The following is a 12,284-nucleotide window of genomic DNA, read 5'->3' on the forward strand; positions in this document are numbered from 1 at the left end:
CCATAATTATACAGCTGCCTCACCGTTCGCACTCATCCCATCATGCCTCTCAGCAGAAACCTTTCTGAATCCACGCAGACAATCAAATCTGATGACGATGTCTGTGTTTAATTACGTTTTCAATGCCTTATTTGAAGAGAATGACGGATTAGTATTTAATGATGTTGAATAATATTTTACATAAACAGCCTGTTTCACCAGGAACACTGAGTGCTGTAATGAATTTATGTGCAGCCTTTGGACCCTGCTTGTGTAAATCAGAGAGTCTCCGTTACGGCAATAAAGATGTAAATGTGAGATTAAGTTACTGCGCTGAAGGAAGAGCAGAACTCCTCTCTGAAAGGCTTTGTTATGCAACCAGCAGCAGCAGCAGTTCAGGTATGTTTCAGCTGTGATTCACTAAGGTGAATCACAGGTACGTGTGCTTTACCCTGACTGGAAACATCTGCACTCCTGTAAAGTTCTTCTTCAGGTTTAAATTCTTGGCAGCTGACTGTTGCGTGTTCAGGTCTGATAAGGAATTCCATCATGACGGGGTCAAAGTGGAGAAAATAAAACCTCTGAAACAAACACGTCACTGCTGCTGCAGCACGTGCTGCTGGGTAACTTTCCAAAGCAGGACGACTTCAGCATCACTGGAATGATGCTGAAAGCTTACATAGCCAGGATTTTCATTTTGAAAGAAAAAAATATAATCTCTCCTTCACAAAAAGACATATTGGACACTTTGTTATGGTCTGACCCAACCAGTGAGTTCTACTGGCATCATCAGTCTTCTTCTACTTGTCTAACTACAGAGGTTCAATAAAAAAAAAAAACTGTGTTGTCTGTCTTATTGCTAATTTTAAAAGCACATAAGTCATGAAACTGCCCATGTCTGAAATAAAAAAAAAAACAACCTTTTATCTAAAGTAAACTATGAGTAAAAGTCATAATTTTATTCATCAGCTGTTGCACAGCAGTCTAAGGGTGGAGTCGTTGCTGCTCTACACTGCTGAAGGTTTATCTGGAAAACACTCCTTGGTAATAGAAACAGCTTATCTGTTTGTTTGTAATACAAGCTACACAGGAGGGTAGTTTAAGAGGAGGGAACTGAGAGGGTCATGAGGTGAACAGCAAACATTGTCAACCGTCTGTTTACATGCATGGTTTAGTAAACGTTGCTTCCTCTCCCCTCTTTTTCCACCCAGTGAACCAATAAAAAGCAGGTCCGTTTAAATTTCCCATCAGGAAATGATAATATTTATGATAAAAACATAACTAGGTCAGTGCATGTACTTTTTAAATGAGGCCATTGGTAAATGTGAAAGAGCTTGTATGGTTTATGTACACACAACAGCTGCTTTTTACACTAAAAATCAGCTGATCCCACGTCAGCAGTTGGATGCGTTTAGTCAGGTAGACGCGGTCGAGATGACCTGATCCGAACTCCCAAACTGAGCATGAGAATGGGAAAAGTGACTGAAAGTGGCATGGTTGTAATTCAGAGTGCTAATCTACTGGGATTTTTACACACAACAATCTCAAGGGTTTACAGAGGATGGTTGGAAAAATATCCAGTGAGGAGAAGCTGTCTGGACCAAAACGTCTTGTTAATGTCAGAGGAGAATGGGCAGACTGGCTGAAGATGATGGGAAGGTAACAGGAACTCAACCACTGGTTCCATCTCAGCTCCACATTCAGGTCAGAATGAGCCGCAAACATGATAGCATGAAAGATCCATCCTACAGTTCAGGCTGCTGCGAGTGTAACACCAGGAACAACCGTAATTTAACCACCGCAGCCTGCCTGAGTCCTGCTGCTGACCATGTCCATCCCTTTCTGAGCACAGTGTAGCATCTTCTGATGGAAACTTCCAGCAGGATGATGCATCATGTCACAAAGCTCACATCATCTCCATGACGATGAGTTCAGTCCTCCAACGGCCTCCACAGTCACCAGATCTCAGTCCAGCAGAGCAGCTATGGGATGTGGTGGAACGGGAGATTCTCATCATGATGCGCAGAAACTGTGATGCTTTGTGTCAACGTGGAGAAAAAAATCTGAGAAACATTTCCAACAGCTTGTTGAATCTATGATGCCAACAATTAGGGTTAGGGGTGGGAAAATTTAATCGAAAAATCGAAAATTGGGATTTTTTTGCTTCACAATTTTTTTTTTTTTTTAAAACAAAAAAATCAATCGAGTTTTTCTTTTCCACATAAAAAAAATGAATCTACTATAAAATGTTTGTCATTTTTATTGTTTTTATTGATCTTTTTACTTGTCTTATTATAGCAGCAGAATGATGGTCTGGCTACTGTGTTGTTTATTCCCCCCAATAGAAATAAAGAAAAATGACAAACAAAACTAAGTTTTATACATTTTCTTTTGTTTTTAATCTACAAAAATCAGCAAAATCAAAGAATTGTGAGAATAGCAATTTAAATCGAATCAGCACCCAAAAAATCTGAATCGAATCGGGACAAACGCATATTGTCACAGCCCTAATTAGGGCCGTTCTGAAGAGGGGGGGGGGAGGGGAGGGGGAGAAAAAAAAAAACAACCACCAGAACAAACTGTGATATAAGTTTGTAAATGTTGCAGCCAGATTGTGAATTTTATTTTTAATTAGCCATATACACACACAGACACATGTTCTTACACAGACTACAGTTTGTTTTTTTGTTGGGAATTAAGACTTTAAAACCCATTTACAGATCATGTCAAAGTTTTTTTAAATGGTTGTTTTCAAGATGTGGCACAACATTAAAAAGAAGGGAAAACAAAATAAAACGTGGCACCGTTCACTCAGACATGACCATCAAACACAGACGACAGATTTAAAATGTGCAGCTGCACTCAAAAGCGAGTTCCCCGTTGAATCAAATCAATCTCATTAAATTAAGGCTGAAAGTGACGTTTTAAATGAACGAGGTCCATCGTGTCTTTTTGTCGCACTAATCAAACCTAAAAATCCGAGTGTTGAAATAAAAATCACACACAGCAGAAGAAAAAACAAAACATACGTCATTAAGATCTCAAGGCCACCAACCACTTCCAGCAGCAGTTCACATTCAAGTCATTTCCATCTTTTAAATGAAAAACTAGGAGTTGACAAGTGCAGAAACTTTGGCTCGACTTGCACAAAAAAACCCAAAAAAACCAAACAAACAAAACACAGAAACCTTGAAGCTTTGCTCAGAGACCATGTCACATGAATGACCGCGTCTGTTCAGAATTTAATCAGAGAAACGAGCCGCGTTTCACCTGAAGAGGCTCAGCAGCTAAATACTCACAGGGTAGACTAATCAAAGGAAAACACTTCCTGCTTAAAGCGCTACAAACACACATACACACACACACACCTAAAACCGCCATCATGGATGACAGGAAGTGGCTGTTTGTGTGTTTCTATGTGAAAGTTGGTGTACCTGTTATTCTTAAAGCTCCAGCAGAAAGTAACTGTACGTCTCGGTTTGGAGGACGCTCCACTTCCGCTTCCTGCCTCACAGGCATCTTGGACGTCCTACAATCCAGACCAAATGAAGACTATTGAAAGGGACGCGAGACAAATAAGCCCAGGTGCTTTCTACTGAAGCTTTCATTCAAGTTACGGATTTTAAGCATATGATGATGCAGCGACAGTTTGAGCCTCTAAAGCCTCAACGTGTTTAAGTCCAACACAGATTAATACAACAGAGTAAAATTCTGTAGTGTCCTATACTTTCTACTTCTGCAAAACACAAACATGGGTCTTACTCATGTATTATCAGGAAGCTAATCACTAATATTAAACTTAAGTTTATAAAAGCAGTTTTTACACATTAGACTGTGTATAAGAATTATGTCACATCTAAACGACCTCATTAGGTCAAGAAATCATCAGCAAAAGAAACTCATTGCTGCTTTTATGTTTTCATCTGAGTGAAAACTCAGTGTGAAACCCACACAGATTAACAACATTACACCAAGTGTGGAATTTTTACGTATTTTAAGCAAGTTACAAGATGAGTTCACACAGCAGCCGTCCAGTTTCCAAAGCGAACCGCGTGCAGAAGAGTTAGTTTCAGCCTGCACAGGCGGTAAAACCAGCGACGACATGCACGGATATCATTTTCTAGTCTTTACTGATATCAGGAAAGGTAGACTACCAGTCAAAAGTTTGGACACGCTTTCCCATTGGACTTCATGAGAAAGTATGTCCAAACTTTTCGTACCTTGGAAACTGGACAGATGCCATGTAGTGTGCGTGTTTGAGCTGTTTGCCATCGACCTGTTAAAAATGAGGAAACTAAATCTTCGAGACGGGAAAACACTGAAATCTGCCTCTGATTCCTTCGCCACAGTAGAATTGCAGTTCTGCTTCTACTAAACAAGCCAATCGCCGTCTCTCATCATGAAGGCAAGGCAGTGGACTTCTAGCAACGTGTTAGTGTTTTAGGAGCCGCCGTCTTCGGGCCTCTTGAGCACTGCGCTGTATTTCATAGGCGCACCGTCTGCTTTGAGCTGCACCTCCACCAGCGAGAAGATGGAAATGACCTGCGAAGAGAAACAGCAAACTCTGATTTTGTTTGGTTTACACCTCGCTTGGGTTAAAAAGACTTCCCAACAACCACATACAGCTCGATTTCTTTCTTTTATATTAATACTTTCAGCTTCTAGAACTTACAAAAAACCAAATAGCAGAGGAATCAGGCAGAGAAAAAAATGAGATATGATAAAAATATATTAAAAAAATTCAAAAAAGTAAAAATGCAAATAAATGACACCAAATGAATAAATATATAAACAAACAAATAAAGATAACAGTGGTGTATCAAATAAAAACCATATATGAAGCTAAATGATACATACTGTATGTATCCAATAATAATTTGCCATTTTAAATGTTATAAAGCCAATAATTTAAAAAAAAAAAAAAAAAAAGCAGCTAAAGATTTAATAAGAAAAAAATTCCTTGGGTGCATGTTTTTTGTTTTTTTAAGTATTACAAGAATAGGATGAAATACATTACTGGTTTTACGGCACTTCGAAATTATCACAATTATTGTGTTAGTCGCCATAACAACACAATTTATTTATACAGTCTAAAGAAATTAGAATATTTATGGACCTTTACGCCCCCTCCCTCACAAACATCACACATTATTCTTTCCAAGGCAAGGTTACTGGAGATGTATTCATGCTTTTGCATAAAAGTGTGATTACTCATCAGTAAATGTCCAAAGTCATTCATATGTGACATTCCCAACACAACTTTCCTCATGACACGGCTTTTACATTCATCTGAAGATTATAAAATACTTCTAATTTAACATCCTCTCATAAACAGAGAAATACGGCACCTTTCACCCACCTACATTCCACACCAGCCTCTGCTATGCTGGGGAAGATCAGAGCTTACTGGTGGAAGAAAAGTTCATATAAACCACAAACACTCCAGCAACCTGAAGCATATTGACAGATTTGATCACCGTGCTCCCTGTGTCAGTCACGTTTCCACGCCTACAGGTTTAAGTTCACTCTTGACAAAGTCAGTAACAGTTTATAAAACCAGGAGCAGTGAATAGTTGCCTGATTTTTGTTAAATAAAATTATAAATCAGTTTAAACAGAAAACAGAGAAAACTCATCATCATCAGGAAAAGACAAGAAAAAAAAATGCATCAGTGTCGGCGGTTCTAACCTGTTCTATGGGAGGTCCCTCCAGGTCCTCCGGGATCCAGACCAGAGTCAGCTCCGACGTCTTCCCCACCTTGTGATGGTGGAAGGAGGACAGACCTGCAACAGTCTGCAAGTGGAGACAAGCAGTCTTAAAACGTTTATCTCTGCTGTTTGGTTCAGTGCTGTCACAGCATCACTTTCCAGACCGTCTCTGCACCCCCGACAGAGGTTTTTATGTTTCTGTATGATTAAACAGCAGCTGGACACCAACATCTCTGAAAGTGACTCCTGTTTAATCTGCTGCTGATAAAAATGAGTCAGTTCTTTAAATAAAATGATTACAGTAAGAATAAAGGCGCCAACCTTGCAGTAGATGCGTTTCTGCACCCCGTATCGGAGAACCAGCACATCGAAGGACTGATCCAGCACTCCCATCACCATAGCCTGGGAGTCCAGTGGGCCACACTCCTGTTTCAGATCAAATTAGAAAGTTATCGTTGTTAATTTGAAGATCTACTATCTACTCTGACAGCATGGTATATACAGAATAAAACAGATAATGTTGTATTCCGTCAAATTTCTCTAAAGTCAGACTTCATGATCATGTGATCTGAACCAGACTTCCCCCAGAGGTCTTTTACACCTTCTTTCCTTGACTCCTTTCATTTCCACTGAAAGCACGGGAGGCTAAACTTCATTCAAGGTGGGATATTTGACCCCTGAGCAAGCGGCAACCTCCGGTGGTAAAAAGTGAAGCCTATCTGTATGTGCATAAAACTGCAGTTCCCCCTTCATCCACCAGGGGCTGCAAAACAGAGCAAATCCCCATAGACTCCCATGTTAAAAAAAACCAACATCAAAGCAGAAATAAACATGTTTACAGCCTGGTTCAAAAATCCATTTTCGGTTTATAGGTCAGGTTTACGTTCATGACAACTGTGGGGGGAGTGAATTTTTTTCTAACTTGTCCGTTTAAAAGTAATTTAATCTCAGAGTTCGGCATATTTAGGGGCGGGTCCTTTTGATTGACAGTTACCAGATCTCCCGCTTCAAGTAAGAAGAACGTAGAACAACTGCGGTTTTTAGCCAGTTACCAACGTGACATAGCGTTAGCCCGCTTACCTCCGTTAGCTGGATAGCTCCTGTTATCTCGGGGTTAGCTCGGTTAGCTCTTAGCTACAGAAAGCTCGGAGTTTTCTCGATGTCAATCATCCACCATGACGCTCACAGCCCCCCTTTCAGCTCCACCTCTTTGCCCATATATGTATTTTCCAGGCAAGACGACACACTCGCCCCTGCCAAGATGGCAATGGTAGAAACCGCCCACCAAGCTTTAATTTAGCTCTTCAGGAACGTACGGGTGACGTAACGGAGGCTACGTCCATCTCTTTTTGAACAGTCATTGCCCCTGAGAACCGTCCTGCTAGTGAGGTAGTTCTTATGAGATTACCCAGCAGCACTGGACATCTCTGGTCGGGTACTCAGCATTTTATTTCTCCTTTCCTGTCAACTCCACATCCGTGTTGTTCAGGTCTGTCCTCACAACATCACAATTCCTTCCTGCTTCAATCAAAAGATCTAAAACACTTATCTGTAACTAATCTGAACACAGCTGCACAAGCATGTTGTGACCTGGTTGCTCACCTTTACAAACACTCCAAAGAAGAGCTCGGTGCTGAGCTCATGGACCCTCTTGGACAGAGTCTTCTTGTCGTTACAGCGTGCTGCCTGTTTTTCAACTTCATCTGCTGACAGGCCTAAACGAGGGCCACACTCTGTACAAACATGAAGTAAACACAAAAATATCCAAATTAGCCCAAAAATGTGCCAATTAAATGTCAAATTCGCCATCATTGAAAGGAGAAGTAGAAGCAGGAGAAGCGTAACCAGCTGTGATGGGACAGACAACGCAGATCGAGCTCTGATTGGCTGCGTCTCACAGCAGCAGCAGTGTTTAAAACAACACAACTCCTTTGATGTGTCAGAGCTCTTTGTGGAAAAGTTACGTACTCAGTGAAGACGCCAGCAGCCGGTGCACGATGATGTCAGCGTAGCGTCGGATGGGCGAGGTGAAGTGTGTGTAGAGAGGAACGTTGAGGGCGTAGTGCTTGAAATGCTCTTTCTCCCTCACCACACCTGAACAGAAGTACATCGCCATCTGGGAGAGAGGAACAAATCAGATCAAATGGAGGTAACGGCTGCGACATCGCTGAGAGCGTTAAAATGTTTGGAAACCACACAGACACTCACACACACTTAGAAGCAGTTTAAACAGGAGGATGGAAATGAAGAGACTGAACTCTGACCTGCATGGGTCTGGAGCACATGTGAGTGAGGACCTCTTTTCTGGCGGAGGCGTACTCGTCATCGCCAAGCAACGTATTCAGACTCTTCTGTTAGTTGCAGAAACAGAAATGATGTCATTAAGGAAAAAAAAAAAAACTTTAAAAGTGTTTGACTTCAGTCTGTTGGTGCTTTCAGACCGATCCCATCTTCATCTTCCCACTACTGGAACTCACGTGTAACGCTCCTGAAGAAGACAGGTCGACGTCGATCCCCAGCTGGTTACACAGTTCCTGCAGCTCATCCGCCATCTTGGCTTTTGGGGGAGGGTGCCGCCGCAGCAGGGCTAACTCTGGGAATTTGCGGTATATGTGGTGCGCTGTGGCAATGTTAGCAAGTAACATGAACTCCTCCACCAACCTAAGGAACAGAATCGAGTAGGATTCAGGCAGTGAAGACAAATTCAGGAAAATAAAAAAAAAAAAATAGAAAGAAGCTGATAGAAGTGATGTTACTCACTTGTTACTGTCTCTGTACTGGTAAATATAACAACCCTGTGGCATCATGGACTCTTTGTCCAAGGTGAAAGAAAGCTTCAACTGAAATGAACAAAAAGACAAAAAAAACCCATTAAAAATATTCAGAAAAAATTGATAGGAAATAAAATCTTAATTTCTAATCTCCTCTAACCAACAGCTGGCGTGGTCCAGCTGCATGGTTCAGTCATACTGACATGTAGATGTCTGACTGGTTGTTACTCAGAATAATTCATTCATTATAAATTGAATTTTTAGTCATGATGCGTCTGTTGACTCAGCGAGAACAAGAATAAAAATCCGTGGAGACGAATCTAAACAGCTGTTTCCTGAAACTTCAGCAGGAATAAAATAAATAACGCAGAATGACGAAAAGCCTTGAACTGAAAGAGTTAAAGTTACAACGTGCTGGTTTAAATGGGAAACAGTTTAGGCATTGCAGTAAAATGCTGGCCAACCTGGTCTAGTCTGAGGGCTCCTTCCTGGAAGCGCTGAGCTCGGAGGTGTTTGGCGATAGAGTGCAGGTTGAGCACAGCTTGGTGGATCTCATCGATGGGGTGCTGGGGGTCTACAGGGGGCAGCTCTTCAGGAGAGAACAACTTCTCAGGAGCCTCTATCATGCTCTGAGCGTGGTCGTAGCTCAGCTTCACGCAGGAGCGGATGACTGAGCGTCCAAACCACTCGTTCAGGATCTGCAGGGTGGATAGGTTTCATACATTTCTCAGACAACATAGAAAAAAGAAAATAAACACACTGTGGCAGAAAGACAATCTAGAGCAGGGATCCTCAATCCTGGTCCTCGAGGGCCGCTGTCCTGCAGGCTTTCCAATTGTCCCTGCTGCAACGCACCTCTATGTGTATTTAGCAGACATGTGCAGAGCTTGTCTGAGTCTGAGTCAGGTGCGTTGCAGCAGGAACACTTGGAAAACCTGCAGGACACCGACCCTCGAGGACCAAGCCCGAAGATTCCTGATCTAAAGTCAAGTTTCCCTTTGATATAAAGTCCCAAAGCTAAATCCTCCCTCTATCTGGTAACGTTTTTAAAATGCAATAATGCAGCTCTACCTTTCCTTCAGGTGTGATTTTCCAGATGACGGAGAAAGTGAGTCTGTCTGTGAGAGGGTTGAGGCTGCACAGCTCTTCACACAGCAGCCTGGGCAGCATGGGAATCACCTGCAGACAAGACAAACACAGCCCAACAGAGCAGGAGAAAATAAAAGTTTCATCTAAAGAGATCAGAAGTCAGAAAACAAAACACTGGCTGACAAATGAGACGGGACATTTATTTGATTTCAGGCGAGGAAGTGGTCTCACCTTTTGAACCAGGTAAACACTGGTTGCTCTTTGGCTGGCGTTGGCATCCAAAGCGTTGCCCTCCTCCACGAAATAACTCACATCAGCAATGTGAACTCCTACCTCAAAGTTCCCTGTGTTAAAAATATGATGCAAGGACAAAACGCTTCCTCAATCAAAGCACGCCTGCTGGAAAAGTTTCAATAGAGACTCTGCAGGAGTGGAAACTAAACGTTGATCACTGGTCCGCTTCAATCTCCATTTTTGAGCCTTACGTATGACAACAGATCAGCACTATAATAAAATCTGGACCAATTTATTCTGCTGATACATCACTTTGTCTTTCCAGACTCTTTGCTTCCACCTTGAGGTGAAAACACCAGTAAAAAACTGCTTACTGACAATTCAAGGAGTCCAGAGGCCTGCATGAGGAAGCTGGATTTTCTCTTATAGGGGTAACTTCAGGGTTTTCAGAGCAGGTTATGTTCTGTTCTGGACAAGCGGACGAGTATAAAACACCACCTGCTGAACAATCAGTTCTATTGGAAAATGGCTGCCCAACCTGACAACGCTGTGAGAGGAGTTTCGGGATAGACGCATCATTGTGATGCAGAATTAAAGCCTTGTCACTGACCGACTTGAAGTACGTCTTTTTTTTTCTTCGTTTAGCTGATGATAAAATGAGTTAATAATAAGGTCAAACATGGTGGAACTGCAACTCCTGCCATCATGGTGAGGAATTTATCCTACAACACAAAACACACACCTGCATGTTGCTGAGCCTCAAAAAGAATATGAAGAAAAGGAACATCTGTGTGAAACATCTGTACCGTTATGAAGAGAAGTTGAGTGATCAGAGAGATGTCTGTTTGTTTTGTCTGTTAAATACATTTTAGGAAAGGTCACAAATTTACACATTTACAGTTTGTGACTTTCTGCCAGCAATTCTTCCCAGCTGTTGTAGCAACAGTGTTGCTCTTAGCCTGCATGATGCGTTTAGATTCTTCATATTTCTGAAGAACAATTTGCTCCTTCATAGTGAAGTTGTTGCTATGCAGGGTTCCTGCTTGTCTGTGATTGGTCGGACCACTTATCAGAATCCTGAATGTCTGTAAGTCAACCCAGTTAACAGGTACTGGTGTGTGTGTTAATCAGACTTTGTCATGCAGGCCTCAGGAGGACAAAGGCTTCACTTTTAGCTATAACTGGAAGAGGAGACATTTCATTTGTCTCGTTCTGTACAGATGGCACAAAGTGGAAAAATGTTTTTTCCACTTTTTAAACCTCTGAGCCTGCACGCCCTGATGACCATGTGCAAACATGCACAACAGCTTGTTGATGCATCTCCATACCATGTATTTAATGTAAATTATTGGCCCGCACTTTAAAGTGAGGGCAGTGTAGCTGCTTACCATCTGGAAGCTGTTTACAGGACAGGGCATCGTCCAGATCTCTGGCAGTGGCAGGATCAATTGTGAAGATGCACTCGTTCCTAAAGAGCACGAAGAGATATTTTCTATGCTGTGTGGTACATAGAACAGGAAGCAGTAAGTGGTCCAGACCTAAAGTCCTACCTGAGATCCCTCCTCTTCTTCATCTCCTCTGGTGGAATGGTCCAGGGCAGCTTCTTAGGAAGACAGTCCAACACCTCATCTGAGAAGTCGGAAAAATCAACGTCGTACTCCGTCAGGATGCCCTCCGTCTCTGGCTCGATCTCTCCAGCTTGGCCCAGCGTCTTAGCCAGTCGACTGAGGGAGAACGTCACAAGGTTCAGCACAGGCGTCAGACCAAAAAGAGAAGTTCCCTCTCAGGATTCAGTCCTTACCCTTCTGCAAAGTTGCTGTCAATGGCCCAGTCGGTGATGCGGCAGATGAACAAGGTGTTGGTGTAATCACCGGCGCGGGAACTGAAGTCATGAGGGCAGTCTGACAGGGGAATATTTATCCGTGGCACCCGGTGGTCCACAGGGGAGAACATGGCAAAGGGTTTGTCTGGCAGGAACTTCAGGAAGCCAGTGACAGCACGGGAATGCTTCTTCTCAACAATGTACACCACCTGGCAGATTAATGATAAGGGAAGCGGCGTCTTCTTAATAAACTCGCCCCGAGGGAAGGGAGAAAATCATCGATAAAGAACACAATGATCTCAGGTTTATTTATTTTTATTTTTGTTTAAGTTATTTCGAACAAATGAAAAAAAAATGAAGAAAAATATATGTATATACCTATACATACATATGTAAATATGTACATACACACGTATATACATACATACATACATACATACATATATATATACATACATATGTATATGTATACATATACATACATATATATACATATATATATATATATATATGAACATACATATACATACATATATACATACATATACATACATATATACATACATATACATACATATACATACATATATAATATATATATATACATATATATATATATATATATATATATACATACATATATACATATATATACATACATATATACATACATATATATAC

The 12,284-nt window shown here is 41.5% G+C and overlaps 1 protein-coding gene across 2 annotated transcripts in view; it reads right to left on the reverse strand.

The window, feature by feature from the left end:
* Positions 1 to 2,584: 2,584 nt before the first annotated feature.
* Positions 2,585 to 12,284, reverse strand: part of dis3l2 (DIS3 like 3'-5' exoribonuclease 2) — a 14,947-nt gene continuing 5,247 nt past the window's right edge. For both annotated transcript variants that reach the window (XM_079244223.1, XM_079244224.1), the window contains exons 8-21: positions 11,583 to 11,812; positions 11,332 to 11,505; positions 11,170 to 11,249; positions 9,779 to 9,891; positions 9,530 to 9,637; positions 8,923 to 9,156; positions 8,448 to 8,527; positions 8,165 to 8,348; positions 7,952 to 8,038; positions 7,656 to 7,803; positions 7,290 to 7,420; positions 6,009 to 6,113; positions 5,668 to 5,772; positions 2,585 to 4,521 (exon numbers count right to left, since the gene is read on the reverse strand). In XM_079244223.1, coding sequence (XP_079100349.1) covers positions 4,420 to 4,521; positions 5,668 to 5,772; positions 6,009 to 6,113; positions 7,290 to 7,420; positions 7,656 to 7,803; positions 7,952 to 8,038; positions 8,165 to 8,348; positions 8,448 to 8,527; positions 8,923 to 9,156; positions 9,530 to 9,637; positions 9,779 to 9,891; positions 11,170 to 11,249; positions 11,332 to 11,505; positions 11,583 to 11,812 — 1,881 coding nt within the window. In that variant the 3' untranslated portion in view covers positions 2,585 to 4,419. The remainder of the gene's footprint in view (positions 4,522 to 5,667; positions 5,773 to 6,008; positions 6,114 to 7,289; positions 7,421 to 7,655; positions 7,804 to 7,951; positions 8,039 to 8,164; positions 8,349 to 8,447; positions 8,528 to 8,922; positions 9,157 to 9,529; positions 9,638 to 9,778; positions 9,892 to 11,169; positions 11,250 to 11,331; positions 11,506 to 11,582; positions 11,813 to 12,284) is intronic.

The sequence above is a fragment of the Telmatherina bonti genome (genome assembly GCF_933228915.1).
Source record: "Telmatherina bonti genome assembly, chromosome: 7".
NCBI classification, from domain to species: Eukaryota; Metazoa; Chordata; class Actinopteri; order Atheriniformes; family Telmatherinidae; genus Telmatherina; species Telmatherina bonti.